General features: G+C 38.1%; 8 protein-coding genes across 9 annotated transcripts; 7 read left to right on the top strand and 1 right to left on the bottom strand.

Annotated features, from left to right (window-relative positions):
• The first annotated feature begins 890 nt into the window (after positions 1–890).
• Positions 891–6,729, top strand: LOC145910493 (cyclin-I-like). 2 transcript variants are annotated; one of them, XM_082997634.1, is made up of 9 exons: positions 891–1,078; positions 1,548–1,698; positions 3,242–3,373; positions 3,471–3,545; positions 3,859–3,999; positions 4,347–4,577; positions 5,152–5,296; positions 5,397–5,663; positions 5,961–6,729. In XM_082997634.1, exons 2-9 carry the CDS (start codon positions 1,561–1,563, stop codon positions 6,092–6,094), a joined length of 1,263 nt encoding a protein of 420 aa, XP_082853760.1. In that variant the 5' UTR covers positions 891–1,078; positions 1,548–1,560; the 3' UTR covers positions 6,095–6,729. The 2 variants fall into 2 exon arrangements, with proteins under 2 accessions (XP_082853760.1, XP_082853759.1); XM_082997633.1 differs by having other exon boundaries at positions 5,152–5,277; positions 5,390–5,663.
• Positions 6,730–9,405: 2,676 nt separating this feature from the next.
• On the top strand, positions 9,406–10,686 carry LOC145912210 (uncharacterized). The gene is made up of 2 exons (XM_082999618.1): positions 9,406–9,546; positions 10,037–10,686. The coding sequence occupies exons 1-2, from the start codon at positions 9,460–9,462 to the stop codon at positions 10,550–10,552; spliced, it is 603 nt and encodes a 200-aa protein (XP_082855744.1). The 5' UTR covers positions 9,406–9,459; the 3' UTR covers positions 10,553–10,686.
• Positions 10,687–11,520: 834 nt separating this feature from the next.
• On the top strand, positions 11,521–13,337 carry LOC145910512 (uncharacterized). Its single transcript, XM_082997655.1, has 6 exons — positions 11,521–11,687; positions 11,753–11,924; positions 12,146–12,279; positions 12,339–12,458; positions 12,530–12,583; positions 12,655–13,337. The coding sequence occupies exons 1-6, from the start codon at positions 11,585–11,587 to the stop codon at positions 13,185–13,187; spliced, it is 1,116 nt and encodes a 371-aa protein (XP_082853781.1). The 5' UTR covers positions 11,521–11,584; the 3' UTR covers positions 13,188–13,337.
• A 79-nt stretch (positions 13,338–13,416) lies between these two features.
• LOC145910513 (thymidine kinase, cytosolic-like) lies at positions 13,417–14,620 on the bottom strand. Its single transcript, XM_082997656.1, has one exon. It carries the CDS (start codon positions 14,496–14,498, stop codon positions 13,683–13,685), a length of 816 nt encoding a protein of 271 aa, XP_082853782.1. The 5' UTR covers positions 14,499–14,620; the 3' UTR covers positions 13,417–13,682.
• An 841-nt stretch (positions 14,621–15,461) lies between these two features.
• LOC145911804 (uncharacterized) lies at positions 15,462–18,050 on the top strand. Its single transcript, XM_082999242.1, has 2 exons — positions 15,462–15,986; positions 17,338–18,050. The coding sequence occupies exons 1-2, from the start codon at positions 15,483–15,485 to the stop codon at positions 17,527–17,529; spliced, it is 696 nt and encodes a 231-aa protein (XP_082855368.1). The 5' UTR covers positions 15,462–15,482; the 3' UTR covers positions 17,530–18,050.
• A 972-nt stretch (positions 18,051–19,022) lies between these two features.
• LOC145911859 (carbohydrate sulfotransferase 10-like) lies at positions 19,023–20,338 on the top strand. The gene is made up of 2 exons (XM_082999302.1): positions 19,023–19,134; positions 19,389–20,338. Exons 1-2 carry the CDS (start codon positions 19,023–19,025, stop codon positions 20,336–20,338), a joined length of 1,062 nt encoding a protein of 353 aa, XP_082855428.1.
• A 1,498-nt stretch (positions 20,339–21,836) lies between these two features.
• On the top strand, positions 21,837–23,184 carry LOC145910618 (ER membrane protein complex subunit 2-like). The gene has a single exon (XM_082997807.1). The coding sequence runs from the start codon at positions 21,904–21,906 to the stop codon at positions 22,816–22,818; it is 915 nt and encodes a 304-aa protein (XP_082853933.1). The 5' UTR covers positions 21,837–21,903; the 3' UTR covers positions 22,819–23,184.
• On the top strand, positions 23,182–27,940 carry LOC145910617 (uncharacterized). Its single transcript, XM_082997806.1, has 13 exons — positions 23,182–23,294; positions 23,369–23,402; positions 23,733–23,830; positions 23,905–24,041; positions 24,102–24,339; positions 24,632–24,762; positions 25,161–25,405; positions 25,667–25,755; positions 25,816–25,845; positions 25,980–26,166; positions 27,021–27,137; positions 27,203–27,346; positions 27,513–27,940. Exons 1-13 carry the CDS (start codon positions 23,252–23,254, stop codon positions 27,637–27,639), a joined length of 1,620 nt encoding a protein of 539 aa, XP_082853932.1. The 5' UTR covers positions 23,182–23,251; the 3' UTR covers positions 27,640–27,940.
• Positions 27,941–27,945: the final 5 nt, after the last annotated feature.

A 27,945-nucleotide genomic window follows, 5' to 3' on the forward strand; every position in this document is an offset into this window, starting at 1 on the left:
GATTTTTTGTTTAAGTTTACTCTGTACCAACTGTCTAGGAAACTTTCGTTTCAGGTTAAAATCTTTCAGTCTTCTTTGATTAGACAAATATATTTCGCTTCGTTAAAAGCATCATCAGTGTCTTATTCAAATTTCCTAGACAGTTGTTATATATATAATAAGGTGGAAATCTTCAGGGCCAAATTGCAACAGAATGGGAAATGATTCCCAGAATCAATTCTCAAGCAAGTTCACTCTGTGTGATTAACTTGATCAGAATGAAATATCAGCCCCATAAAAGGCTGTTTTGTAGCCAATTTCTGTTGATTTATCTCAACACCACAACAAAAAACAGATAATGTCGACTAAGTGTAGGAAGAAAACGAGCAAATGCACGATAAACATCTACAGATAGTACCAGGAACGGAAAAAAGTGTACGCATGCTGAGCGAAGAGTTACCGTTTTAAAGTAATCCAGCCTTCGAAGTTTGACGATTTGTAAACACAGACTCATATCGATTTTGTGGTGTTGCACTTCAGCGAAATTTACAGGAGTTGTGTGCGTAAACGCTGAACAAATGCCGCTGTCTGGCGCACTTTTGACGCTGTCGTGTTGATGCGACTCTCTGCGAAAGGAATGTTCGAGAATGTTTGTCTTATTTGGGTGTTAAATAGGATACCATATTTAAAATTAGTTCGTAATTAGTTCTCTTATTATAATTGGGTCTAAATTTATTTGATGCAATTAATAATTATCAATTAACAATAACAATTCTACCATACAATTTATCAACAAACCCACAATGAAATGCGTCACGGTCGCCTTCCTACGTGATTGACGTCATGCGCCTTTTTTCCGTGACGCTGTTTTGGCTTTGCTGGTCTTTGTTCGTTTTCCAGTGTCACTGCGTTGAAAGAAAGGAAGACGCGATCTTGTATTGTGACGTTTTGTTTCTATATTACGGAATTTTAGTCATGGAAGCAATTGCCTAACAACTTCATTATACATTGCCATGGATTGCCAATTGTTTCAGTGATGTTTTTATCTATGGCTACCTTCTCAGATTGTAAAACTTCAAGGAACCACTGCTGTAGCGGGGTATGTTGCATAATTTTAATTAGTACCCAAGTTGAGAAGTGTTATGAGCAACTTTTGTATTAAATGTTTCGAAAGAATAACTTAACTTGCATGATTAAGTAATACTTATGAATTAGGCCTACCATGTTTTGAATTTCCGATGATGTGTTTATTCGGTTGCATTTGTAACAAAATGGTTTCAAAAATTTAAGTGACCGTGCTGCCCAGATTGGAAAGTTTGCAATTTGCACAGATTTCAGCAAACATTAATTGTGTGGTCAACTTTTATTATTATTTATAGTCATTAGTTAATTGTTTTCGGCACAGATTACCGTTAAAAGACATTGTGGCTAAGATGCTGATATGTGCTCGTTGGCAACAGTTAAAAGATAACATTGGTACCATCTTAACAATAATGGATTTTTCATCACAGTCATTTTTAGTAGCTCATAATAAGCATTGTTTTGTAACATCATAATTTTGTTCGTAGCCACTCACCATTCATGGAGAAATTTCATGCAAGTGGAATAATGCCCAAAGAAGTTTGGCCTCTACAGCGGTTGGTATCCATGCTTCAAAGCACTCTAACTAAAGAAAAAGAATCGTGGAGGGGTGTTCTGTTGTCATCGCCCGCAAGCATGGTAAAATATTTTGTTTTAGCTTTACATATGTTTGCATAACATTTTGTGTAGCTTTTCACAAGGGTTGTCCGGTGCTAGTATTTTTTATCCGATATATACCCGATATTTTTCATTAGAAGTACTGCAATACTGATACTTTATAAGTCTAGAAATATGTACAAAATTTGATGTAGGGTATTATTAGTTATTTTTGATAAAATTTCGAAGTAAAACCCACAGGAGTACTTGTTTGCAAAGTGGGGTCATTTGGCTCGTGTGTTAGAAACAAAATAATGATCATAGATTGCTGGTAAATTTTGGCAATGGAACAAGTGAATTTTATATGCCTTGGATGGAGTTCTACAATATATACCATTGTGTTGTATCATTATCACAACTAACTAATGGCATAACAACATGTCTGATTTAACTATGAAAAGCAGGGTTCAAGTAACTGTCCATCACACAAAAAAGCAGGGGTTCAAATTACTGTCCATTAAATAAGATGAAGCAACATGCATTGATCAGTGCAATGTCCAAATTATGGTTATTTAGTATGGTAGATAATGAATACATGATACATCAATTCCCCTTAGTTTTTGGTGCACTTGTAGTTTTTAAAACAATCCCCTTGATGAAGAAATTTTCTCTAAAAAAATTGTTTGAGTTACCAGGAAGTTTTGTTTTGTGCACAGAATCTCATACCTTCTATGGGAACCTAGGATGTCAATTGTGTTCACATGTGATATGCTTTGTCAAGGCCAGGCAGCTGGTGTGTTAAATATTACCAACTACTTTTACATATAGTTTGTTCAGAATTTTGATTAAACTTGATCACCATGTAATTTGTAAAATAGGATTTCCTTTTACCTCTTTCTGTATAATCACCTGTTTAAATGACATTTATTATAAACTGTAGTCCATTTACTGTGTTTAAATCCACAATTCCAACGATAGGTCGACAGCAATCCTACTTATATTTTCATCAACAGCCAAATGTATATGTTTTAGGATGTTTGCCCAATATTTTGAGTTCCCCTTGTCGTTTTATGGAGCTATTTGGCAGTGAGTGAACGTGCATTCGGCCTCTGGCGATAAAGCTTCGCAGGGATTCTTCTGTGACCTTAGAAGGTCGCAAGAGACCTTTTTTCTAGTCACGTCGCCTTTGGAGCGTGTAGGCGGCCAGGGCATTTAAATACGAATGGTAAAAAAGCTGCGTTGCCGCCTTCCCCAAACGAGCGGCGGTCTCTAGGCGTGCGGCACTATTTGAAACTCCCTTTCTCTGGGCAACGCGCCCTGCGCGGTTTCCGTCTTTGCGCACACAAGAAGGAGGGAGATTATCGAGAACCAGCCACTCGTGTCCAACGTCACTGACGAGAACTGAAACCGTTAAATATCGCCCGTTGCCATGATTACTCTGGTGACGTTTTATGGCGCAACCGTCGTATTTGCTTGACCAGTCTTTGGTCAACAACTGCTTGTAGCGAAATAGTTTCGTGTCAACTATTGGCGCACTGCAAACGTTTGGCCTACTGTTAACCTACGGACTCTTTTGTTAATGCAGAAGGACGTGAGTCCCGAAGATCGTGACGAGGTGGTGATATGGATCGCAGAACTCAACAACCAGTTTAATTTCCACCCTGAAACATTCTTTTTGGCCGTCAGTATACTAGATCGCTTCATTACTGTAGTCAAGGTAAAAAAAAATCCACAATAATGCATGTGGCAACTCACACTTACTGAAAATGTGGAAGTATGCATTATTGCTACTTAATTTTTTGTTTCATTTGCAGGCCCAACCAAAGTACCTCAAGTGTATAGCCATCACATGCTTTTATCTGGCTAGCAAGATCACAGAAGAAGAAGATGTATGTATTAACTTTGTACCATAAAGTGTTCAACAAGCCCATATACCCTTGTCTAGGTTAATTTATCACAGACTTTAAATATGATTAAGTTAACTTCCTCTGGAGGAAATATGATTTCACAGCTGCCTGTCATTAATTATGTTGGTGTTAAAGCTATATGCAGAACCTCTGCCAATTTTGCTGTGCTTGTTAATATCTACCTTATGATTGGCACTTCCTGCCTTTATATCTTCACTGTCTCCCTGATAGAAATAGGATAGGTGGTTTGATTGAACAGAAGTATGTGATCAATTTAGCATATGCACTGCTTCAGGTCATTCCATGTACTGGAGAACTGGTTGAAGACAGCAACTGTGGATGCAGAAATTGTGATGTTCTTCGAATGGAAAGGATCATTCTTGAAAAGCTCTCATGGGACATAAACTCCCCAACTCCTCTGCATTACTTACACATTGTATGTTTAAGTTAAATATATATTTTTATATTTTGCCATGACATACACCTTGTTCATGTAACTTTCTGGTAAAACACTTTAAAATTTAGTTCTATATGAATTAAGGAAAGGTGTTATTTTGTAAAAACAACATACACACAAATTGGAAATTAACTTTCGGATTACTGTCCAAACTTTGTGCTGTACCTTTTATGCAAATATTATGCAAGTTTTTTACAATGAGTGATTCACTGGGCTCTGAGGTATAGACATACAAAGTGTCCAGGACATTGTTTAAATATTCATTTTAATATCTAAATCTATAATTATTAGTTTTTGTACTGATGCCATCTGTTTTTGATTTTTAGTTTCAAATTATTGCCTTTTCCCACATCACGGATTTATCATCTGTGATTTCAATCACACATCAATTGTCAATGCTCACAAATGATCTTACCCATGCAATGTGCCACTACAAGCTTGCAAAATTTCCAAGTGCAGCTATAGCATTGGCACTTGTCTCTTTGGAACTGGAGTCGATCATCGGTGATGCCTCCAAGTGGACGTCCATTACTGGACAGATACAGGCACTAGCGAAGGTTAGTTTTGTTGTTTGTTTGTAAAATTATTTGTTTGTTGCTATGCAATAACTAAACAACAATTGAAGATACAATACCAAATTGTTTCCTTTTTGTACTGTCAAAAGATGATATTTAACGCAGTATATAATGGTATCATGGTTGTGAGAAGTACAAATGTTTATAATTAGCTGTTACGCCACAATGGCATATCACAAAGTACAAAATTGCCAAACACAGTAACTTGAAACCCTCAGTAGCTTGGAGAGTCTAATTAAATATCTTTCCGTACCCTTCTCAAGTTTCCAGCTGCACAATTGAAATTCAAAGTGTAAGTTTTTGTTCGCCAGTGTGAAGCTTGAAGTGTCTGTCCTTGGTAAAAAATCACCAACAGTCTGTGTCCTCTTCTAAAGTTGTTGACAGGCTGTCAAGTAGTTTCCTAGAGCCTGGCATATCTGCCAATACATGGTTTTGGTCTGTTAAACCTACTGTTACTGTCACACAGTGTTGTCCAGGTGGCATTTTACCATTTCCTGCAGTCACTGTTTGTGTTTCTTTGACATGTTTTTGTAGTGAATCAATTTTACTTTGACAGGTACAAACCAGCGACTTCATGCATTGTCGGGATATTCTCAGCAACCTTTTGTCTGAGACATTAGTGTATGACAAGATTTATGTGAAGCCTCAACTGATAGATGATAAAGTTGGAAATCTACCCAAGGTTGGTTGGAAAGCCTATTGTCACAAAACATGCCAATCTGAAACATAAACAAAACCACTGTTTAACTAGACACAAATCCAACTGCAGTGCCTTAATGCTGTTTATTTTGTAGATTCAAGGTGATCCTGCAGAAAAATGCAAAAGTGCCTTTGTATTAGTTGAGAATGTTTGGGAAACAGCTCAGTCCTCAGCAACAGAGAACATGGAAGTTTCTGATGGTGTCGACTATGATTCTGACAAAACCCTAACTGCATCAGAAGGAGAGGAGACAGATGAGGATATTTCAACTTGTCCACATCACATTCACTCCACTCGCCCCCGTACATATGCCGAAATTGTAAAGTGGGGCATGCCAGGCTTGTGTGGAAGCGAGATGCAGAATCAAGGTATTAATATGTAATGTTCCCATACCGATTCTGTGCATGGTTTTGCAAATGTTTTCCACGATAAAAAAAGAGTTTTAGTTGTAACTTTGTCTCAAGTGAGTTTCAGGGACACTATTAGATGTCACAAGTGCCGTTTGGTGATAATGCACTGATCTTGTTTTTGCAAGTCTTTATATACCTGTTTTTTTTGGTGGGAATATTTGGTGTCGAGACCTAATGGGTCAAAACAGTAGCCCTGTATGAAGCTATATCATTGGCTCTACTGCATATATATAACCTTTGCCTATTTCTTTGCAGGGTGCAGCAAGTCTCTTCAAGCCACTGTGTCATCTCTGACTAAAAGGTGTCACTTGCAAGCCTCCTTCCCAGGTCAACAAACCCAACAATTCCTCACAATGAATGAGCAGCTGGCTCCCAGCATGCAGGGATAGCAGATTTTGTTTTGTTCTGCTAACGCTTGCCTTCATTCTATTACCATGTACAAAAACATATACATACAAGATATATTATATATTTCCAGTGCTATTGTACCTTGATTTATTTTCTTTTATGTTACATTGTAATAGAATGGCTCATTTATAAACATATATTTTTTGATAGCGCCCAGCAGCACAATATGTGTTGTTTCACTTATTACACATGACATGTCCTAACAGGGCGTGCTACATTTTCTGAAGATATTTTCTTTTAAAACAGATGCCCTGTTATCCATGCAGTATTATAATCACCCACAAAAAAATTCAAACCTAAAATGTTCTTTTTTAACACATAACGTGTGTGGTTTATTTGCAATTGCTTTGAAGCAGCGTTGGTTGTTATGCGAGTTTATGTTGGTGTACACCTTCTTCTCAATATCCGCCACGATCGTCATACCCGCTAAAACACCACAGAAGGGGGCGTCCTGTCTCGCTTTGCCGTCGTTCGTTTGTGTTATCGTTTTCTTTTTTAGCAGTTAAAAATTTATTTTTGTTTACTTTTGACTGCGTTCGCGTCTTTCATTTCATTGTGCAACTTCGTTCTTTTCCAACCTTTTCTGTTTTACTGCGGTCGTCGCATCGCTTATGTACATCACAATGCGCCCCTAAATGGTGTGCCACAATTGACTAATTAACAATAGAACCTCGAACCTAACCGGTGATAAACCCACCCTCTCCTCTGTTTACACACGCCCGTTAACCGTCTGGAGAGCGCAACGCCCTTACACGATTGTGGTTGCGATTGCATCATTCGCTTTATTTCGTAACGGGGCGAAGCCGGTCGTGACGAGAAACCACGTTAACCTCCCTGTTTGTCGTCGCTGTTCTCTGGATCATTGCACGATGCGACTGAGTTTCGAAACATACGTGACAGTGTCCAACGCACGCTGTTGTTAGCTATCAAATGCCACAAAGGTGTCACGTGACCACATTTGCGTACGCGCTTGATATCTTTCCTGTTGTAAGCGTCACCCTTCCGCCGGGGTTACGCATAAGAACGTGTGTAGTTATACAGTGTGTGCTACAGCGCGTCGTTCAAAAGATAGACATGAGTACCAATGCTTTGCACAGTCTCCGTGCGGCGTACCGACTGGCCCTTATTTACAACATCGGGCGCTTGCACCATGTATAGGAAGCTTAAACCTGCCTTTGTAGGTGAGAGCCGCCCAAAAGTGGCATGCCGTGTTTTCGGAGTCGATATGTGTAGATGGAAACCATAAAATCGGTGGAGTGTATTCAGAGTCTTTGCTTTTAGCCCGTGCTTGTTCTAACCCTGTGTGTATGTTTCCTTTTCTAACCCTAAAATCTGATTGGTGCCGTGGTTGTGATCCAGTTCGGGCGCATGCGAACTAAAAGTAAAATCATCATCATACCGACGGGTAAAGCTCGACGACCAAACCAATCGTTTCCGATCAGTATTATGCCTTTTTTCCATAGCTAGCGAAATTAATTTCCCTTTTCTTTTTGCGCTGTCGAGTTTTTTGATGGCCCTCTTCGACGAACAGTCGCTACTAACACAATTTCCTGCTGGTGATGCGACTAACGCCTACATGTTTTCTCTTCAACGCTCCCCGGTGGCTCTCGATGTGCGAATCTGGTGACCGCTTTTGTGCGTTGTACAGAGCTGACAAAAACTCATTCCGCTTGCGCTAATTAAGTCGCTTTCCTTTGGTCTTGACACCTCGCCTTCCGATATACTTGCGTAGCCTCCCCGATTTTAGAGGACTTCTCGATTTTAACTTCCACCATTGCTTTTTGTACCGAGCACACGCTGGCGGAATAAAAAAAACTATTTAAGGTACCAGGGCTGGTGCTTTTTTTGCACGAGAAGTTTAAACAAAGGGCCACTTGAGGACCTATATGCTGGGTACTAAATTGGAGAAATCCTGTTTTCAAAGCCCTCTGCTGTAATGCATTTGGCGACTGTCCTGCTTGGTTCCCAATGACCGTTAATGGGTCTTGTGACTTACATAAGGAACTAATATTCTTCAAAGTTAAAAAAAATTTTTGCTCCTGGATGACTGTACTGAGCAAGGACTTGTTGAGCCTCCTGGAAGATCTTATGACAGAGGGTTTAAACAGCTCTAGGGGGTTGCTTCGGCACTTTTTCAGCAAATAAGTTTGATGCCATTGCATAGAGAAGAGTTGGGACTTACACAAAAATGCAAATGAGTGGGCAGTTAAACGATTCATTTTTCTTTCTTTTTTTTGATCAAATTTGTTGATCTGGGACGGTCCTTTCATTAAATCACGAAAGATCGGCCACCAAAACGATTCATTTTCCCACAAACACAGCCTAAATATTGTGCTCCATATTCACCGTAAACTATCTGATTGAAGTAGCCCAAAACCCCACTAAAATTGCCCAAAACACCCAAAAAATTCGCCATGACAACAGCATACGCATGTGCGCTCATTCAACCGAAAAAAAGTTTTTTGATAAGCAACTTCTTATTTCATGGTTTACTACACTTGTGCGAGTACATACCAGGAGTGGTCAAACTTTTCAACTCAAGGGCCAGTGTAGGTGTAATCTGAAGATCAGTGTTTTCCAACCGGTGGTAAGCGGCTGCATTCCAGGTGGTACGCAAGCACCTTTCCGTAATTTACGGATATAGTTCGAATTCAAAAAAATCGTATGTGATCTCAAAATATTTGTACTTCATCCCCTAGGTTACTTTGTAACACTTAACTAGGTGGTACGCGTCGAAATTGTTTTACCTCCAAGTGGTACGCAACCACAAAAAGGTTGGGAATCACTGCTGTAGATGCAGATACATAGTAATGGGAAATGAGAGTTTAGTTACGAATATTGAGTTATCATCCACTTGCAAGAACGTAGTGGTGGCCGGCATGGGCGTCCGCAGGGAGGGGCAAGGGGGGGCGCATGCCCCCCCCTGGAAAACAGAAAAAAACGCAAAGGGGCAGAAAATACTTCACCACATACTTCATTGATGGTTAATATTGTTTTTGTTGTGTTATTTTGCCATATCGGGGTTGGCAAGAATGAGTAGCATTGTCATATGATTTTTCTTCTGAAATACCGTTTCTAAAACGGCGATGTGACGATAATATTGCCCCCCCTGCATTGTTTCCTGCGGACGCCCATGGTGGCCGGCCCCCTTCGACAAATACGAAGTGGTCATAAAGATCTGTGATTTTAATTATTGTTATGATTTCTATGACATGGCGCGAAAACGGCACTTCACCGAAATCAATCAATCAACAAACGTAAATTGTATTGCTATTGGCGAAGGTTGCGATTTAATGATTTATTTGTTTATTTTCAAAAAGGAATCCTGTCTAATCAAACAATCTTGATGGATGACATATTTAAAGAAATTGTTGAAAAACAACAGTCTCATATTGATAATTTGGAGAAACAAGTTGAGCACCAAGATAAACAGGTAGGTAATATAATTGAGGCAAGCCGAAAAACCTTTGATTGCCACTTTTTGCTTTGGCACTTACACCAAATGGCAATGTGACTAGGATAGTACTAATTCAATAATAACAGCTTTTTTGGCATAAAAGTGTTATCATAGTTTTCGGTTTCGGACATCATATCATTGTAAGATCAATAATTGCCAACGGAATTTGTTTGTGTTCATGCTGACTTTAACAAGGAGTCAAGTTTTTTTGTAATTAAATTTTTGCTGTAAACAAAAGATTTTTTAGACAATGGGTAGGAAAAGTGCTTCTTGTTCAATGGTGAACATGTGTATGAATGAGCTACAATAAAGCCCCAATTTTGATTTTTGTTAGAGCATTTAACTTATAAAGGTCCTGCTTTTTCTTGTTAAATTGTATATTGCCAAACCCCGTCATTTTACTTGCACAGGAGTACATTTATAAGCTGTTATTGTGTTACTTTTGTAACTGTTTTAATGTTTGTAGATCAGCACAGCAATTGCAGGTCACAAATTGTTCCATAAAAAGCAATTTGAAAAGTGGGAACTACTACAAAAATGGCAACAAACTGTAACATGCGAGCTTGAACAGGTTTGGAATATTGAAACAGAATGTACCATTAAACGAGACAACCTGAAAACCAATGTCGACAAACTGAAAGAAAAACTGACCAGCTTAAATGAAAGTGTAAAATCGAGTGAGGCCTCCCAAAAAGCTCTTGCCAGTGCTGTTGAACAGGCCAACAGGGAATCCTTGGATCTTGCTAAAACACTGCTTGTTACCAACCCTAAAGAGAAGTACATGGATCAACTGTTGACAAATATCACAAGAGTAAAGTGGTCTCATTCAAGCGATGAACAAGGTGGTGCGGTGAAAGGCACTGTTTTGTCCACATCACAACAAGCCAAAAAGTTTCATGTAAATCCTGAACAAAAATCACCAGAAGTAATTTGCAGTGAGTTGTGGTCTTTGTTAACTGAAGGAGAAACATTTTTAACGTAAAAAAATTTGTGAATTTGCAAATGTTGCTTATCAAACCTTTTTCATTAGATTTATTGTTGATGGACAATATTGTATTTTTTTAAACCATTAAAAGTTTTGTTAAAATGTATGTTTTGTGTTTGTGTAAACATGTTTCACGCTCTTTTGTGTAATAATAATACTTTTAACATATTCTACTTGTCGTACTGTTGAAAAGCACAGTTTTACTTGACAACCTCGACAAAGATCGTTGGAGCTGAAGCATAGACTGGTTTTAACTGTTATTGTGCAACATCGCATGTTTTCTCATGTGTATAGCATGAGATATACTGCAATGGTTTGGGAAGAAAAATTTGCCATCTAAACCAGGAAGCATATTTGCTCCGCACAAATGAAAACACATCTCGAAAAATATTACGCCTAATTCATTGTTTTGCATCAGCAACACTTGAAAGAAAACATAAAACAATTTCATCCTTGCTGATAGTTTACGCTGAGGTCGTGGATATATGTTTGGAATTCAGGCGTCAGAATGTGGAATCGTCGGTAATGTGACACAGAGTAACCCAACAGTTTCCAGATGCCGCAACGCCGAGTAGAAACCCTCCGGGCCTGAACATTTATTTTTTAAGGCGCAGGATAAATAATTAATTCCAAAAAGCACGCCCCTTATTCGTTCTCAAAGCAATACTTTATACGGAGGGTTTTACTCACATGTGTCTTTATCGGCCAGCTTTGGTCTTGTAGTAAAAGTTACTAAAGAATCTTAATCGTAAATACAAAAACATATTATAGCGTCTTTCTTGGCCTCCTGGTGCTGGTGCAAAACTCCTGTGCAGTAGAAGCCATTTTGTGAGCACGTAGGACCGGTGGCGTTTGACCTGCAGTTACCCACATCGCGAGATAAGTGTATGACGTATCACTTCCCCTCGATCTGGCGTGATGCTCTGGCACTAGTTTTTCCGGTAGCATTATTTAGTGATTGGGAAGGTCGTTTAGGGACAACAGTTCGGATTTGTGTGGGTGTGTACACTTCTAGTCAGGTAGATAGTCATGTGGAAACATAAGGTTATAATTATTGCCTATTTTCTGACTGTTCTTACAACAAACCGGAACGTTGAAGGAGCACCCAGTCCTATGGAGTATCTTGTACAAAGTAAGTTGTTTTTTGTTTGTGGCTTGTCTGAATTTCATGTGATTTGACCAAATTTCATATTTCAGTAAAACAAGCAGTTGTTAAACGTATGCGAAGGAATGCGATTAACTTTCACACTGCTATCCGTTGCTACCAACCTAGTATCATAGTCTTAGGAACATACGGAGACTACGGCTGTTATTGTGGCTTAAATGGCAAATCCGATTATGCGGCGAAAGCATTGGATGAAACAGACGAGTAAGCGAATGTTCGAAGCCACATTTCTATTAAAAGTTTGGGTTTAAAAAGCATTAGTATTTGATGTTTTAACGTAATTTATAATTTGATAGCCTGTGCGATGCATAGGATATAGGTTGTATAGTGCTTGTCCTTCAGGACAGTTGCCATATTATTTCCGGCAGGTCGTTGTTAATTCAGACACTCGTATGAAGTTTACCAACCTATTGCGTTTTATGCAGGTGTTGCATGAGGCACGATAAATGTTACGACGAAGCGGGCAACGTTGAAAAAAGTATGTGGGAAAGCCTATGGTTCAATAATCATCTGTTACAACGCTACGAAAACAATTGCTTGGACGGAAAAGTTATCTGTGGTAAGCTTTTTATATAGTTTTTTGTTGTAAAAAGTTCATGTGGTCTTGCGTATTTTTAGCGACAAATTCTCCATATCAAGACAAATTATGCAACTGCGACAAGGAGGCTGCCAAATGCTTTTACGAAGCTAGTGCCCGATATCGCCCGCAGCTTTTCAACATTGACGTAAATTTGTATTGTAAGTAAATTTGAACGGTTTAAATAAATTCCTCCTGTTCATTAATTTTATGTTTTTTTTTATAAACTTAGGCAAATCAAACTCCAGTTTAGACGGACTTAATATGACTTACTTCGAAAACCGACGTAAGTACCGGTTGTTGTCAATATCTTTGCTGGTGTTGTATACACTAGAATGAAAATGTATGTGTTTACAGTGGATAAAGTGAAAGACGCTAAACCCGTGAGTGACCAACAAGAATCCATGGAAGCCAAAGAAAAAGAAATGGACGAAAACCGATATAAACAACTAACAACGGACAATACAAATACAGGCGTATATACGAAAACAAATGCAACTACACTTTCTCCGATTGTCGACCGGAACAAACAAAATGAATCGCCTGACACTGCACAATCCAACAAAAATAAGGTCGCAAAGAAAATGGAAGAAAAGGCAAATTCCACAGCCAATCTTTTCATCCTGACAACGCCAGCTACCCAAACAGAGCTAAAGCACCCTTCAAGAAAACCTGTGATAAAAACCAAACATTTACCACCTGTTATTGAAAAAAACGATCCTGCTCGTCTTCGACACCATTCAAAAACTCCCACGAATGAATCTAATCATCGGGTTATGCAGCTGTTAAAAAGCACGCCTAGTGGTCGCGCAAACACATGGGAGCATAATGCTTCGTTGGTGATCTGTGTATTTCTTTTTGCTGCTATGTGGAACTCGTATGCAACATAATTCGTAGCCACTTTGGCTTGTCCTTATCATACTCCAATAGTCAATATGCTGATTTTGTTGCTCGTAAGTGTCCGTATGTTTGCAACGTACTTATGCAACCACAATTTGTTCCAATTAAAGTTCATTTAGGAAAATCCAACTGTTGCATTGGTCTATGTTGGTACACTGGAAACACAGTGTTAAAATAGTGATAATACAGCATACAGCTTAGCTGGAATTACACAGATAATGAAAACCAGTACTTTATTATTATGCATGCTATACATGTGATATGCACATAAACTTGGACATAAGACAAAGGAAAAACAGAAATGACAAGAGCTTTATGTAAAAATGAATAAAATGCAAATACCAACACAGGCAGTAAATAACTAAAAACCTGGTAAATAGCAACTGCAAGTTTGTAAGGTTACATAAAAGACAAAATCATTTAAAATAGCAGTGTGTAAAAGGTTGCACTCATGGAAGTTGCTGCAGTACAGGAGGTGATTTTATTTAGAAAACTTTTCTTTTAGCAGCATAAATTGTAGATGTTCTGTCAGCAGTATTGAGCTGGTTTCCATTTATGACTGCAAATGGAGATCTTCTTTTTTCTATTACCTTTTTAGGAGATGGAAGTTTTGTCTTTGGTGCAGGACTTAGGTGGAAGCATTGTCGACAAGTTGCCATGTATTTATCGGTACCTCCAATGACCTCAATTTCCTTTTCTTCACCAAGTCTTTTTGTAAAAGCTGCCTCTCTATAACATGATGTGCACACAGCGTTTAGTTTCACCACACTCTCTGCTACGGGCACCAAATCCAGTATGGAACCAAATGCTTTTCTTTCGAAAGTGCCATCAAGAGCAGCAACTATCACAGTTTTCCCATCATTTGCCATTTCCTCACAAAATGTAACAACATCAGAAAAAAACTGCCCTTCATCAATGCCAATTACTGAGAAGTTTTGTACATTTTTAAGTGCCATGAGTTTTGTTGCTTTGACCGCAGGAATCACCTGTTGATCGTGTGTTGACATACCATCATCACTGTAACGAAAGTCTTTAGCATACTTTATCACCAGGCACTCACGGTTAGCAATTTGGTAACGACGAATCCTTCTCATTAACTCTGTTGATTTTCCCGAAAACATTGGTCCAAATATTACTTGTATTTGTCCACGTCCCTTCGTTGGGCTGTGTGAAAATCCGGACAAAGACACACAAGACATCATGCAAAATGTTGGTCGGTCCCTTGTAACAACTTTATGCCCACACCAACTTAAACACTCGCCTGGTTTAAGGTACCGTGCAAAGCCTTTAACAATTTCCATCAAGTAAGCGCGGTAACGAGCTTAAAAATTGGCGGCAAAACCAAAACAAAAGCTTGCCCGCTGCCGCTTTGTCGCTTTTCTGATCAGCTGTTACTCAACTCCCGCCCGCCATGACCAACGCGCTATCCATGTTGACGCCACTGATGTCTATGAAAATGTGTGTTTATAGAGATCGGTGGTTAACGCCAGTAAAATTGCAGGATAAGAAAATGAACAGTTAACACCTTTAAAATTAACATTAGCATGTTTTATACGTTTACGAGCAGTTTATGTTTGTTTGACAATTGTAATTACGGCTCAAACCTAAATCAAATGCAATGATTTTTAGTAGCACTTTAAAAATTCAATGAAAAAAAGTGTGTTCCCAAAACAAAAACGATTTAGAAATTAAAATTTTTACAAACAAAACTAGACAATCATGACGAATGGCTTCGCTTGGGAGTATTAAAAGTGTTTTTTTGTCACGTTTATGCTTCAACGGTTTCTTCAATGTTTACTTCGTCATGCTTCATTGAGTTGGTTTCATAGCAAAGCTTAAAGGTGCGCTGCGTTGCAAAGCAAAGAAAACAGGTGCGAATTGTAACAAAAAAGTGTTGATGAAGGCAATTTTCTAAATTTATCAACCTTTGCTGTATCAAAATAGCATTAACTAAAGTTTTCCGCTAACTCACAAAACAATATAGCCTACTAATCTGCTTTCGAATTTTGTCAAATAACAAGGATTCCCTTACTTTTTAAGATATCTTTAATTTAGCTTTATTACATCAGCCATTTGTGTTTAAAATTGATCACAAAGATGTACATACATAAACTAATACCACAGCCTAATCCCAAACTGCATTAAGACTTGTCTCTTTTGGTTATGGAACTTATTGAGGTCATTTTGACTCAATAAATTTAACAACAGCATTTCACCAAGGTAAAATGTTAAACCACAATAACACTTGCACTCTTCACAGGACATAGCTAAGTATTAGTGGAGATATGCCACCAGTTAAAGTTCAAGATCTTTCTATTTACAATCAGAGTAGCAATGAGCAATCACCTGCTGCAACTACTGGTGAGATGCTGAACATTGGAAACTCAACAATGATGTTGGTATCTGAAGTGAAGGAGAAATATAACAAGATACTTAACACATACAAAGACTTTAAGATATATGCCAAAAGCACAGAAGGAAAAGTTAAGTTTTCTGTCATGAGTGTTGGTTTAGTGGCCGGTGGTATTATGGCTTTGCGATCCAAATCTACAAGAACATGGTATAAAAGAATGATTCCCGCTGGGAGTTTTCTTTGTGCTTGCTCTTTATGTTATCCATACAAGGCATATGAAGTATCCAAGTCTGTTACAATAGCATCTTACCATGCCACTCTATCAGTTGTCCAGTTTTCAAAGGCTTCATTTCAAAAGGCTGGTGCTGCATATGAAAAATACAGGCAAATACAGAAAAAGGATTCTGACAAAACAAATACTGAGGAAAGGGAAAATGTGAGTAAAGTTTAATTGTTTAACTCGAATGATATTGATGCAGTCATAGGCGTATCCAGGATTTTTGAAGAGGGGGTCCAAATTCTTTGGGGAATTCCCCGATTTTCAGGTGTAAACTAAGGTTAATTGTGGTCGAGAATCGCAAAAAACGAACGCCCGTGTTCGCACAAATCGTCACATACACGGTGGCTTTCTGGCTTGCGCAATTGCGTAACGTTATGGAACACTCGATGCGAGTTTTTGCGGTAGTGCTTGTGTCGTAGTTTTATTGCTACTATTCAAAGAAAGGCTTAAATATATTTGTGACCAAAAGGGTTCAAACGTGGGCTTACGTTATCAAGAAAACATACAAATAAAAACTATTTTGCATGCGGTGGCCTTCTATTCCTCTTTGCACCTATGCGAACGCTAGCAGTTGTTTTCAACATGCGTAATATTGGCAACGAGTGCAACAACTATATTAATTGACTTTCACGCAAGTAAAACACTTGTCATTACAACAACGTAACCGCCAAAAAGACTGACGAAAAATGACACTTGTTTCGTAACAATGCAACATGTTTGGTAACAATGCCAACTGTTCGGTAACAATGCTCCCTGTTTGGAAATAATAGCGAGTGCAAGCACGATGCGGTTTCTAGGTCAACGTTAAGAAAAACTTCTGGTTTTCACACGGATTTTGACAAAAAAATACAGTGGCGTTTGTTTGACTATAAAAGCAGACCCAAAGTATTTCACAAAAGCGGACCCCCCCCCCTGGATACGCCCATGGATGCAGTATATTAACTAGTGATGCACCGAAACAGCATTTTTTTTAATCGGCCGAAACCGAATATTCGGCAAAAGTTGCCGAATAAATTCGGCCGAATAAACCGAAACTAATTTTGGTATCAATCTCTTTAAATGGAATAAATTTAAACAAAACATGTGCTGGATTGGATCTAATCCTATCATACAACCTTTTATTGGCACTGAAAGAATAACCTCGACTGCTGTACCAAATGCTTAAAGTTGATTTTAATCATTTCGGAGACAATAAACAAATAAAACGAACACATTCTTGGAGTTTGAACAATGATTCTAAACTTTGAGTATTAGAGTTGGATGCATTAAAAAGTTTCGGTTTCGGCCGAATTTTGCAAAATATTCGGCCGAAACCGAATAATTATAAAAACCTTAGTTTCGGCCGAATAAATTCGGCAAACCGAACTTTCGGTGCATCCCTAATATTAACCATGCAAATTTAACAACAAAAAAGTAAAATCAATTAGTTAACAGGTTTATTATAGCCTTTCTTTTCAACGTTTTTGGTAGTTTTTGTGCATAATAATAATGTGGTTAATCTGCCCAGATATACCAGGTTGGTGAAAACGGAATAGCCAAGGTGGAAAGTCAAACAGCTGAAACACCCCCAGATAGTACAATACTGCGTCTCATTCCTGAAGTTAGTAAAGAACTGGTTTCTCCCATTGTTCAACCCAACATTACAGACCATGGCCAAAGCTCCAAGGAAGACACAGACTTGTACACAACCAGATCTTGATGATGTCAAAAAGAATTGTTGTTATCTTGAAAATTATTTAATGTATGTAAAATACTGCAACACTTTTCTGCTATAACTTAAAAGTCTTAGAATTTGGTTACAATGTATAGATCCTACGCAATGTATTTGGATGTACTTTGATGCAACACGTTCTGTATTTGTTCCAAGCCTACTTGCATGCCTAATCGAATATATAGTTTGTCCCTTTGTTTTTGTAAGTGCATGTTAAAGTGGTGTCTGCGTAGGAGTGAGTAGTAAAACGATTGAAAAAACATGTTATGCCCAATAGTAAACCAAAAGCACAATGGCAATGATTAAGAGTAGTTTAAATAAAACTTAAAAGAGGTTGTAGCATAAATCCAAATGATGCTATTCCATTCGAATGTCGCCCATGTCAAGGTTTCGGACAAATGCAAGATATTGTGTTTAAAATGCTATATTTATTTATTTGTTTCAACTGTCGACGAATGTCAGCCCCAAAAGTCAATATTTGTCGAATTTAGTACAAGTTGTTGCGTCGCGTTCTGTATAAGCGTGACGTTTTAGAATGATCAGCATACTTTTGAAAAAAGTTATCAAGAAAAGTGAACCAAATTTTTCATTAGAATGAGTGACATTCTTCAAGCGATATAGCTAATTTTGCTTCATGGCAAATCAGTCTATACAGGGTATAAATTTAAACCCTGCATAAACTACAATGAAATTCGATTATTACGGATTTCGTCAGTCTAAAAATTTGCATATTGCATTTTAACCCAACTTTCATGAGCTCCTGGAAAAAGACGAATCATAGCAGTGGCCACGTAGCTTTTGTCCGTTGCAACTACTTTTATAAAAAGAAGCTTGTCTCGAGGGTTCTAGTTTTATCACGATTGCCGGGCTTATATCCCTTACTTCTTTTTTCGTCCACTGAACTGAGGCTTCATTAGCTCAAATAGAAAAAGTGCAAGTAGCTTATAATGAAAAATTTATAGTTATTCTGGGAAAAGACATTAGCTTCCTAAACAAATTTGTGACCTGCCTTTTTTAAGTCGAAGAACAGTTGTAGTTCATGTTAAATCTCTTCATGCTACAAGAATTACATCTTGATGCACTTCACTTCCATATATTACGTTGATTCTCGAATTACCATTCATGAGATTTCGACAATGACACATTTTAAGCAACGTATAACGCGCATGAATTTACGCCCACAAAGTACCAGCTACTGAAACAATTAGTAGGCTATATTACGTAATAATCTCACCACATTGCAAGGAAGACCATACACGAAGTTTAGGTTGTTCTCAAACCAATTAGTGACTAACTGCCGAAAAAATGCGGCTATTTATTATTTATTGAGCAAGCAAAACTGTACACGGCGTAGAGTATTGTCAATCATTAACCACACATCACCACGATACCAGGCGTACATTGATAATTCTGTATGACTAGTAGCAGCTGTACGGGAGTCGAAGGAGTTCTTTGTTAGTAGTTTTTGATAAGGTACCATAATGTTGCGAAAAAGTGTGTGGATGAAAGCAATTTCGGTGTCGTCATCCATTCTCATTGTAGCCTGCATGGTTTTATACTACTTTCAAGTTTATTCCGAAACTTCGTTCAGTGGTAAGTTTTCAAAGACTTTCGCTTTGTGAACCTCGTTTCAGTGAAATGACCCATGCAACATTTCTGACGTTGTAGCTTCGCCTGTGGTGCACAACGTTTGAAACTGTACAAAATACGATATCAATCAGTTGGTGCTTTAAAGCAGCTACCCGATAGCTCAGTGCTTGAATTACGTTAACAGCTTGTTGTGGTTTTTCGACAACAGCTTGTATGGGTTTTTTTAACAGCTTGTTATACACAATCTTTTTCTACAGGTGTTACAGGACAGACTACCTACATTTCCCAAAACATTTGGTTGATTTCCTCGACCAGCACTGCTTCAGCTAAGCCGTCCAACTCGTCAAAGGAAGATCGCAAAATGTCTCAGAGAAAAAGGCGATTAAATGACATTTGCCAGCTGGGTGCGAAACATGGAGAATGGTCCCACACTGATATCAAGCGTTATCGATCTGAGTGGGTAAAGAATGATAATTTCGTTGTGGCTCCAGGCAAGAAGTTTCTCCTATGCGTTTTGCCTAAGTGCAGCAGTACGAGTTGGCACAAACTTGTGCGTGACATGAGAGACCCAGAGGCCGCCGAAAGGCCAATGGGTTGGCAAGACAGACAGAAAAACAATCAAGTTGCCCAGGAACTTTCCTTCGAGGCTGGTCGGGTTCTGCTCACAGAGAAGGATGGAGTGCGCGCTATGGCTGTCAGACATCCTTTCGGCAAGTTGATATCTGGTTGGAATCAAAAACTGACCAGGAATTCGCAGTATGCAAACTTTTTGCTGGAAGCCTATCCACACATGCAGGAGTACGCAAGCAACAAGGACGAAAAACACGCCATTGCTTTCAATGATTTTGTCGAGTATCTTGCAAAATACGGGGAAGACTACGCCAACCTGGACTACCATTTTTTACCAATGACAGATCTTTGTAAGCCATGCTTGTACCCATACAATGCAATATTTAAACAAGAAACAACAGACGAAGACGCAAAATGGGTAATGGAAAAGTTGGGCGTTGGCCATCTTCCTTGGGTAGGCAAGGGACCCACATACGAAAAATCTAACAAGCAAGAAGCAAACGAAATTATTCGCAATTATTTTCAAAACGTCAAGAAAAGTACCATTCGAAAACTGATGGAGATTTACTTTTACGATTTTGCTCTGTTTGGGTATAGCTTCGACCCTGAAACTTTGGAAGCCTCCGGGTTTCGGTAGAAATGTTTGAGAACAAGAAATCACACCATATAATTACTGTGCTATTAAGTTAAGTTTTTTAGAAATCTTCGTTTTGACACGTGTTGCTATTGCGCATAAGTTATGTTTTAAAGTTATACAAATGTATAAAAGTAGCCTTTTATAATTTTTTGTTATTTTGCCGACTCGTGCGTCGCAATTTTAAACTTTAGAATTAAATTATTATTTCTTGGAATTGTGTTTTGACAGCGTGATTTTTTTTAGGTCACACTAATTGTAACGGGAACCAAGCCTCTGTGGTAGAAATCAATCAGTTTCAAAGCAAACAGTGATGTTCAAGACCCCCTAGACTTATAAGGGGTCTGGTGCGCCGTACTGGCTGGCCCCACTCGTTGCGCCTGTGCAAGCAATACTAAGTGTAAAATTAGCTGCATTCTGTACAGTATTTCTATTAGAATGGTGTTTTACAGTGGACCGCAACTTTGTGTCTCAAAAACACTTAATTACGTTTACACCTAACTTAGTTTTCACGTGGGAAAGGTTGGCGAAGAAACAGAGCAATAGGCCTTTGAAAATGGTGTTTTACAGTGGACCGCAACTTTGTGCAATTGAGACGTTGCTACTTTTTAAGGTTAGGGCCTTGTAATGAAACATATTATTCTTATATGTGCAAAAAAGCCATAATATTGCAAAGCTGCAGACAGGGTGTGTACACGCACTAGGGTGTGTACGGCCATAGTGCGCTCCACAGTGGTTCGTCGTCTCTGTTGTTCGGTACCTAGTATAGGGTACCCTGCAGATCGACGTTGACCGAAAGGTACCACAAAGCGGAAACTAGTGTGCCTGCTAGTGTGAAAGCTAGCACAGTGCCACTCAACAGCTGCACTGATGAGACCTTACAGGTCGAAACAGTGCGTGTACACACCCTGTCTGCAGCTTTGCAATATTATTCTTGTTGTTGAACATGTGGGTTCTAACACGTTTCAAGTTGGTAAATGAAATTGGTATGCTTCTTTTAAGTTGCAAGTGAATTATGAGCTGGCATTTGTACTTTGTCGTTTGAATTTTGTGATTCGGCTTATTTTTGTTTTGTTCGAATTCACAAATGAACGATATCTGATCTTATGGGCATATTGGCATATCTCATTGGATTTTAGGCAATTGCGCACGAGTGCCATTTTCTTATATTTTATTGTTTATGATATAACTAAAACAGCCTTACGGAATGTTTTATTTTGAGTCAATTGTGACGCAACTGTTTAGTTTTTAGGCCCTGTCGTAAATGTCAAAATTATGACAATCTTTTCTGGTGAATGCTTGCAGATAATGTTTAGGCCGTTTGTGGCAGTTACAAAATTTACGTTTTACCAATACTGCAGTATTAGTTGTTTTGTGTTACTAATTTTCGCGTTAAAGACAATATGAAAGTTTGTTATAGATATGTACAATATATGTTATGGTAATGAACATATTCTTACTTCAATGCCTGTTTTTTTTTGTTGTTTTATAAATTAGAAGACATTGCAATATTTCTTAGAAACATCATTAAAATAAATAGGCATTGAATAGTAAGTGTTCAAATCGAGATGAATTGGGATGAAGCATGTGAGACCCTGAGAGAGTGGAGAGGCTTGTCTGTACGGGACAGTGAACAGGTGGTTGAACTGGGTGCAAACTTAGTTCGTGATTATTCACACAAACTGCAAGATGAGTTATGGCTTGTTTGTGAACAAGTGTACATAGCAGCCTTGGATGTACAACGATATGATGTTGCACAAATGTGCCTGGATAAACTGAAAGATAAATTCTCAAACAGCTCACGAGTGATGAAGCTTGAAGCCATGGGCATGGAAGCTGAAGGTAGATTTGATGATGCATTGCAATTATACACTGATTTGGAGAAAAAGGATGAGACAGATGCTGCTGTACGAAAACGTAAAGTAGCTTTACTGAAATCTCAAGGGCTAATTTCAGCTGCAATCAAGCAGCTAACTGTTTACCTGCAAACCTTTATGGCTGATCAAGAGGCGTGGATGGAACTATGTGAATTATATGTTGGAGAAATGGATTACAAGAAGGCTGCATTTTGCATTGAAGAACTTATCATGTTCAATGCATTTAATCATTTGTACCACCAGCGCTACGCCGAAATTCTCTACAGCATTGGTGGGCAAGAAAACCTTGAAACTGCCAGAAAATACTTTGCACAAGCAGTTAAGCTAAGCAGTAACACTAATATCCGTGCTTTGTATGGCCTGTTTTTGACATCAAGCAGCACTAACACATCAAAGGGAGATGCAAAGACACGGAGCAGCAAACAGTATGCAAATTGGGCAGCAAAAATGATTTCCCTGAAATACAAAAATGTGTGGTCAGATGCTGATACTGTGGATGAAACAAAGTTTTTGTCAAAAATTACTCCCAAAAATGACCTGCCACAACTTACAGCAAGTGTTCATCATATGTTTGATCAAATGAGTTTGGGTGATGCATCCACTTGAATGTTGGTTTGTAGAAATTTTGCATAAGTAGTAAATTAAGTGTCAATATTTTGTGTGCAATTAACTGGCCATATTTCATTTCATAATGCCAATAAGAATAGTTTTGTGCTGTTGTGATGAAATGCACTAATATTTGAAGAACGTATAAGATTTTAAGAGGATTTTTGCTGTTTGCTACTGTAATCTTTTTAGTAAACAGAAGTTTTCTGTCTAAGTTATGTAGTTGAATATAGGAAAATGTATTTGTTGAACATTTCCATTTCTATGTAAACTGTTATTGACAATGTTTACTTGTTGAGTGGGAAAATCTATTTATTGTTGCTGCCGTTGTTGATCAATTTGTGACTAATGATTACTTTTACTAGACTTCAAACTTAAGTTAACAGGCTAGATCACATAATTATTTGAACACATTTGGTGTGAGATATCAGTTATGGCAGATGCAGATGAAGAGGATTGGTTGTATGGCAATGAAGGTAAGTTTTTACAGAATAAGTAGATTTGTCTGTATCTTTTTATATAAAATAAAAATCTTTTCATCTGATTGTAGAAAAAGAAGAGAAAAACAATGCTTCTGGAAATGAGTAAGTAAAGTTCAGTTTCTATGTGTAAATTGCATAAAATAGATTTAAACAAAAATGTCAGAGCTTAAATATTGTAAGTGACATTATGATGCAAAATATTTAAATAGTGCAGTGTTCCTCTTCAGTGCTGATGTAGCTGACTGTCTGAGTGGTTCGATAGCTGAACTTACTGTAGGGCATGCAAGCACAGAAGTCACAAGGATTTGTTAGCACTAAAGATGGACAATGCATTTGTATGGGATAATGTCATTTAGAAATTATCTGGCTCTGGGTCATTCTTGTTTTTTAAATCAGCATATATGCGTATTAATTAAAATATCGTTTTGTCAGAAAACCAAACGCTGACAATGACCCTCCAACACAAAGTCAATCTAATGCTGAAGCAGCTAAGTCAGAAATGGAAAGTAAAGATGCCCCAACAACGAATGGTGTGTAAACTAATTCTTTGTACAAATGATTACAAATTGCTCTATTTATAAATCTTGTTAATGTATTTTTGCAGGACTAAGCAATGATTCAGAAATGGTGACTGATAAAAATGAACAAGTTGATGGAAAAGAGAAGATGGATTCAACCAATCCAGTTTCAGAAAATATTGTCAAAATTGATGATGACTCTGATTCTGATGATGATGTCCAAGTATGTGCTTTATATCAAACAATAAACTATATGGAAGTTAACCATTAAATATTAATTTAGGTTACCATTGGAGCTATAACAGCTGGGCCAACAGGTAACAACAGTGAGGCTGGGGGTGCTTTGGCTGGCCAGGGCTCATCAAACAGAAGCTATTATAGAAATCCAGTGCAAGTTGTTGGCGCACAGAAAACATCTGTGGGAAAAGGAATCGACCTTGCTGCTCCTGGCAACATCAACGGACAGGCTGTGATGGATGTCAGTTTGGATTCACTTGAAGACAAACCATGGAGAAAACCTGGTAAATATTGCAAAAAATTTTTTTTTTTTTTTAGAATTTTGCATGGCAAAAGAGTCTTGTAGCCGGGTAATGTTTTTTTTTTTGAAATCATCGCAGTGCTTTTTACTTTGGATTCAAATGTTGTTAGGTATCCTAAAACTTATTTTTAATTCTACATGAACTATAAATTTAAGTTCCTTATGATGATTGGTTATTATTTTAATAATGTTTTGGTTACAAATGATGTGTATGTAAATAGAAGTGTTGCATAGATGCCAAAGTATTACTCTGAAACAATTTTGTAATTTTGCAGGTGCTGATATTTCTGATTATTTCAACTATGGCTTCAATGAAGTTACCTGGAAGTTTTACTGTGACAAGCAGAAACGTTTGCGTGATGGAGACACATCAGCATTTTCAGCTCTGCCTTTATCAACACCAAATGTACAAGCTCAGTTTTTGGTTGATACACATTATTGCTATTTTTTTCACTTATTACACTTTGCTAGAAGCGGTAGATATATGACCTTGATATGATTGCTGTGATGCCATTGCATGAAACATTACTGCGCTGTATATATGTGCTTGTATATATAGCACATAATTTTTTATTTGCGTGGGTAAACCTGGAGTTCCGCAATTAAATGTATCTTAATTACAGTAGAAATTGGTGTCACTATAGCAAAGATATTCTGTTTTAAAGCATTATGTGTGTTGCAGAGTAAGAGCTCACATATAGCTATACTTGTAAATTATATGAAACCATTTATGTGCAAAACAAACAAATTATATAATTTTTTTTCTTTTATAAAATCAATTGTTGCATTGTTTTTTTTATATAGGAGAGGTTAACAACACCACTGACAAACATGTTGTCCAAGTTTGAAAAATCCAAAAGTATATTGACATCACCTGCTGCAAACCGTTTTGATAACACTGTTCGGACAATATCGACTTTGCAAGTTACAAGAAGAAAAGAAGACATACTGAACCAACTCAAATTAAATCAGCCTGTTACAGTGGTAAACACCACACCAACATCCTCTGTCCCAAACTCCTCTATTCCTTCAGTTGCTGCTCCTACGTCGTAAGGGTCAAATATTCTCATTTTCTTTGTTGCTTGAAGGGTTGAAGCAAAATTGAAAATGTAAATCTTAGTAAATCCACTCATCATAGTGCCAACTTTGAACATTCAATTGTACCACGCTTGTCTAAGCAGAATAGTGCATCAAGCATAAGATGGAAAACTAAAAACTTATGAGATTTACTATTTTGTGTTATATATTATGTAACCACATATATACTAAACTTGTTACCTACAGCGTTAACCTACAATTATCTTTTACAGGACAGCTCTCTTTACTGTTCCTCCACCAACAGTAAACGGTCCTCCCCCTCCCATGTTCGACCCGACCAAACCTCCACCCTCCATTCTTGGTAATGATTAATTTTAATAAACTTTTAACATCAATTATAATTTAAAACATTTTTTTGCAGGTCTACCCATACCTGGGTTTCCACCACCAGGTAAATGTTCCTGTTTATTGATTAATCTCACTACCTTGTCTTTGCACACAGCTTTCCTACTGTTGGCATATAACTGCATCAAACAATATAACATTTATGTTTTCAAGTTAAACTAAGCGTTCTTAATTCATCAGGTGGAATTCTCCCTCCCGGTATAAGACCCCCGGGTACCGAGTTTATTCAAATTCCTCCTGTAAGTGGGGGAGCGTTTATGAGACCACCTGGTACGTACATTGTTCCACCTTCAGGCCAACAACCTTTTTTCAATCCCGAGGAAGGAGATGATTCCATGCATCGGCACCGCTCAGATTCACAACACAGGTAGATATCATTAACCGCATTTCCTGCAAGTAACAATTGGGGATGTCCGATATCAATAATATTGGATCGGTCCCGATACCGATGCCTTTTAACACAGCCTAAAAATGCGTTGGTTTAACACAGCCTAAAAAAGCTAAATGAAAGGCACAATTTGTAATTACGACAGACGGGTTGTGCAAGATTACAACACTCGCTGGTGACGGGACATTAAGGTTATAGTTTTGTGTGCATTAAAGGAACGTATTTGTGTTTCCGTTGGGCAGAGCACAAACAACCTCTAGAATGTTCGCCTTTTAATAAGTTAGTTGTAATGCTGATTTCCACAAAATGGAAAAATGCCTAGGAGGGCCCAGTGGACAAAACTTTGACCGACTCTAATTTTGCCGTACTTTTTTGGATTTTGCCTTTAAGTTTTGAAGCATCAAAAATAAATATTGATATAAAATTTCATTTTTTGTATTTACTTGTTCAGTACTTAAAAAGTATCAATTTGGATCTGTATTTTTTATGAAAAATTTTTGTTATTAATATCGGTCAACCCTGGTAACAATATATGCATATGTATATTTATAAATAACTGGATACCGGCACTTTTTGTAAATTTGCATAAATCAAAATACTGTTAAATCTTTGATTTTCTAGTTAATGATCTATCGGTAACAACGCTTTGAAAATGACTTTACGTCTTCAATTACTGTTAGCATCTGTGTCTGGTAACCCTGTCCCAATTTATTAAAATTCTTGTCTAATTTGGTTTCCAATGCACAATACAAATTTTACGACGTGTAATGCGAGATTTAATTAATAATCCTGAAAAAGGTCTGTGAGTAAACCTGGCCTTTACACTTACGCAGACAATCTGATGGTTATCCCAGTGATGAGGAAGGAAGACATCGTTCCCGCAGGGACTATGACAGGGAGCGCGACAGATACCCACGTAGGCCCGACTACAGGGACGATTACCGAGAAAGGTTCAGTACTTGGTCTCCTATTTGGTTAAAATCGATTATTCTTAAACACTGTCCTATATATTTAGGGGCAGAGACTACGAACGAGATCGTGGGAGGGAAAGGGATCGCGATCGGGACCGCGACAGGGATCGGGATCGCGAACGTGATCGCGACCGTGACAGCCGAAGACGGAGGGACGAGAGCCCATCGAGACATAAGTCGTCAAGAAGGTAATGTTTTACGACCAATCAAGTCACAGCCTTGTACAAAACTAACAAATTTTTTTTGAGCAACTCATCTTGCAATGCGTTGAAACGATCCGCGAGAATGTCACGAGACTGCCGCGTGCCCGCGTCACAAATGTTTTTTTTTTGTTTACCTTTTAAACTTCAACAGGAAACACGAAGATGATGATAGACACGGTAGTAAACACAAAAAGTCGAAGAAATACAAGCACGACAAAGAGAAAGGCGACATTGCCCAAGAAGAAGACGGTGCCCAGCCAGAAGAGCAAAAAGCGTGAGATAATGCCCTCAATTCAAACAAATTATACATCTCGCTGGGCACATCCGTTTCTGATGCATTTCAGTGATGACGCACTGCCGCCTTTCAAAATGACGTTGTTCTGCTGTTGACCAGTATTTGGTTGTACGAAATTAAGTGGACTTTAGCAAAGTTTGAATACGTTTGTCGTTGGCAACCAAATGAACATTTCTACTGCGATGCTTTTCATTTGACAGTGGAAAAATAAACTGTTTTGGGGCAGATGAATGTATTCAATGGTGACACTGCTAAATTCAAAATTGTAATTGTTTGCGAGTTCTGGGCC

This window comes from Ascidia mentula, chromosome 8 (genome assembly GCF_947561715.1).
Source record: "Ascidia mentula chromosome 8, kaAscMent1.1, whole genome shotgun sequence".
In the NCBI taxonomy this organism is placed as follows: Eukaryota; Metazoa; Chordata; class Ascidiacea; order Phlebobranchia; family Ascidiidae; genus Ascidia; species Ascidia mentula.

What these genes read in the sequence shown, in the direction of transcription:
- LOC145910512 (XM_082997655.1), top strand. Translation starts at nt 11,585, where the DNA reads ATGTGGAAACATAAGGTTATAATTATTGCCTATTTTCTGACTGTTCTT. An exon ending in CATTGACGTAAATTTGTATT is followed by an intron (nt 12,459 to 12,529) that starts GTAAGTAAATTT and finishes TTATAAACTTAG; the next exon opens with GCAAATCAAACTCCAGTTTA. An exon ending in GACTTACTTCGAAAACCGAC is followed by an intron (nt 12,584 to 12,654) that starts GTAAGTACCGGT and finishes ATGTGTTTACAG; the next exon opens with TGGATAAAGTGAAAGACGCT.
- LOC145910617 (XM_082997806.1), top strand. Translation starts at nt 23,252, where the DNA reads ATGGCAGATGCAGATGAAGAGGATTGGTTGTATGGCAATGAAG. An exon ending in AACAATGCTTCTGGAAATGA is followed by an intron (nt 23,403 to 23,732) that starts GTAAGTAAAGTT and finishes TCGTTTTGTCAG; the next exon opens with AAAACCAAACGCTGACAATG. An exon ending in TGCCTTTATCAACACCAAAT is followed by an intron (nt 24,763 to 25,160) that starts GTACAAGCTCAG and finishes TTTTTTATATAG; the next exon opens with GAGAGGTTAACAACACCACT.
- LOC145912210 (XM_082999618.1), top strand. Translation starts at nt 9,460, where the DNA reads ATGGATGACATATTTAAAGAAATTGTTGAAAAACAACAGTCTCATATT. An exon ending in TTGAGCACCAAGATAAACAG is followed by an intron (nt 9,547 to 10,036) that starts GTAGGTAATATA and finishes TAATGTTTGTAG; the next exon opens with ATCAGCACAGCAATTGCAGG.
- LOC145911859 (XM_082999302.1), top strand. Translation starts at nt 19,023, where the DNA reads ATGTTGCGAAAAAGTGTGTGGATGAAAGCAATTTCGGTGTCGTCATCC. An exon ending in TTCCGAAACTTCGTTCAGTG is followed by an intron (nt 19,135 to 19,388) that starts GTAAGTTTTCAA and finishes CTTTTTCTACAG; the next exon opens with GTGTTACAGGACAGACTACC.
- LOC145911804 (XM_082999242.1), top strand. Translation starts at nt 15,483, where the DNA reads ATGCCACCAGTTAAAGTTCAAGATCTTTCTATTTACAATCAGAGTAGC. An exon ending in ATACTGAGGAAAGGGAAAAT is followed by an intron (nt 15,987 to 17,337) that starts GTGAGTAAAGTT and finishes TAATCTGCCCAG; the next exon opens with ATATACCAGGTTGGTGAAAA.
- LOC145910493 (XM_082997634.1), top strand. Translation starts at nt 1,561, where the DNA reads ATGGAGAAATTTCATGCAAGTGGAATAATGCCCAAAGAAGTTTGGCCT. An exon ending in CTCTGCATTACTTACACATT is followed by an intron (nt 4,000 to 4,346) that starts GTATGTTTAAGT and finishes TTTGATTTTTAG; the next exon opens with TTTCAAATTATTGCCTTTTC. An exon ending in AAGCGAGATGCAGAATCAAG is followed by an intron (nt 5,664 to 5,960) that starts GTATTAATATGT and finishes ATTTCTTTGCAG; the next exon opens with GGTGCAGCAAGTCTCTTCAA.
- LOC145910513 (XM_082997656.1), bottom strand. Translation starts at nt 14,498, where the DNA reads ATGGAAATTGTTAAAGGCTTTGCACGGTACCTTAAACCAGGCGAGTGT.
- LOC145910618 (XM_082997807.1), top strand. Translation starts at nt 21,904, where the DNA reads ATGAATTGGGATGAAGCATGTGAGACCCTGAGAGAGTGGAGAGGCTTG.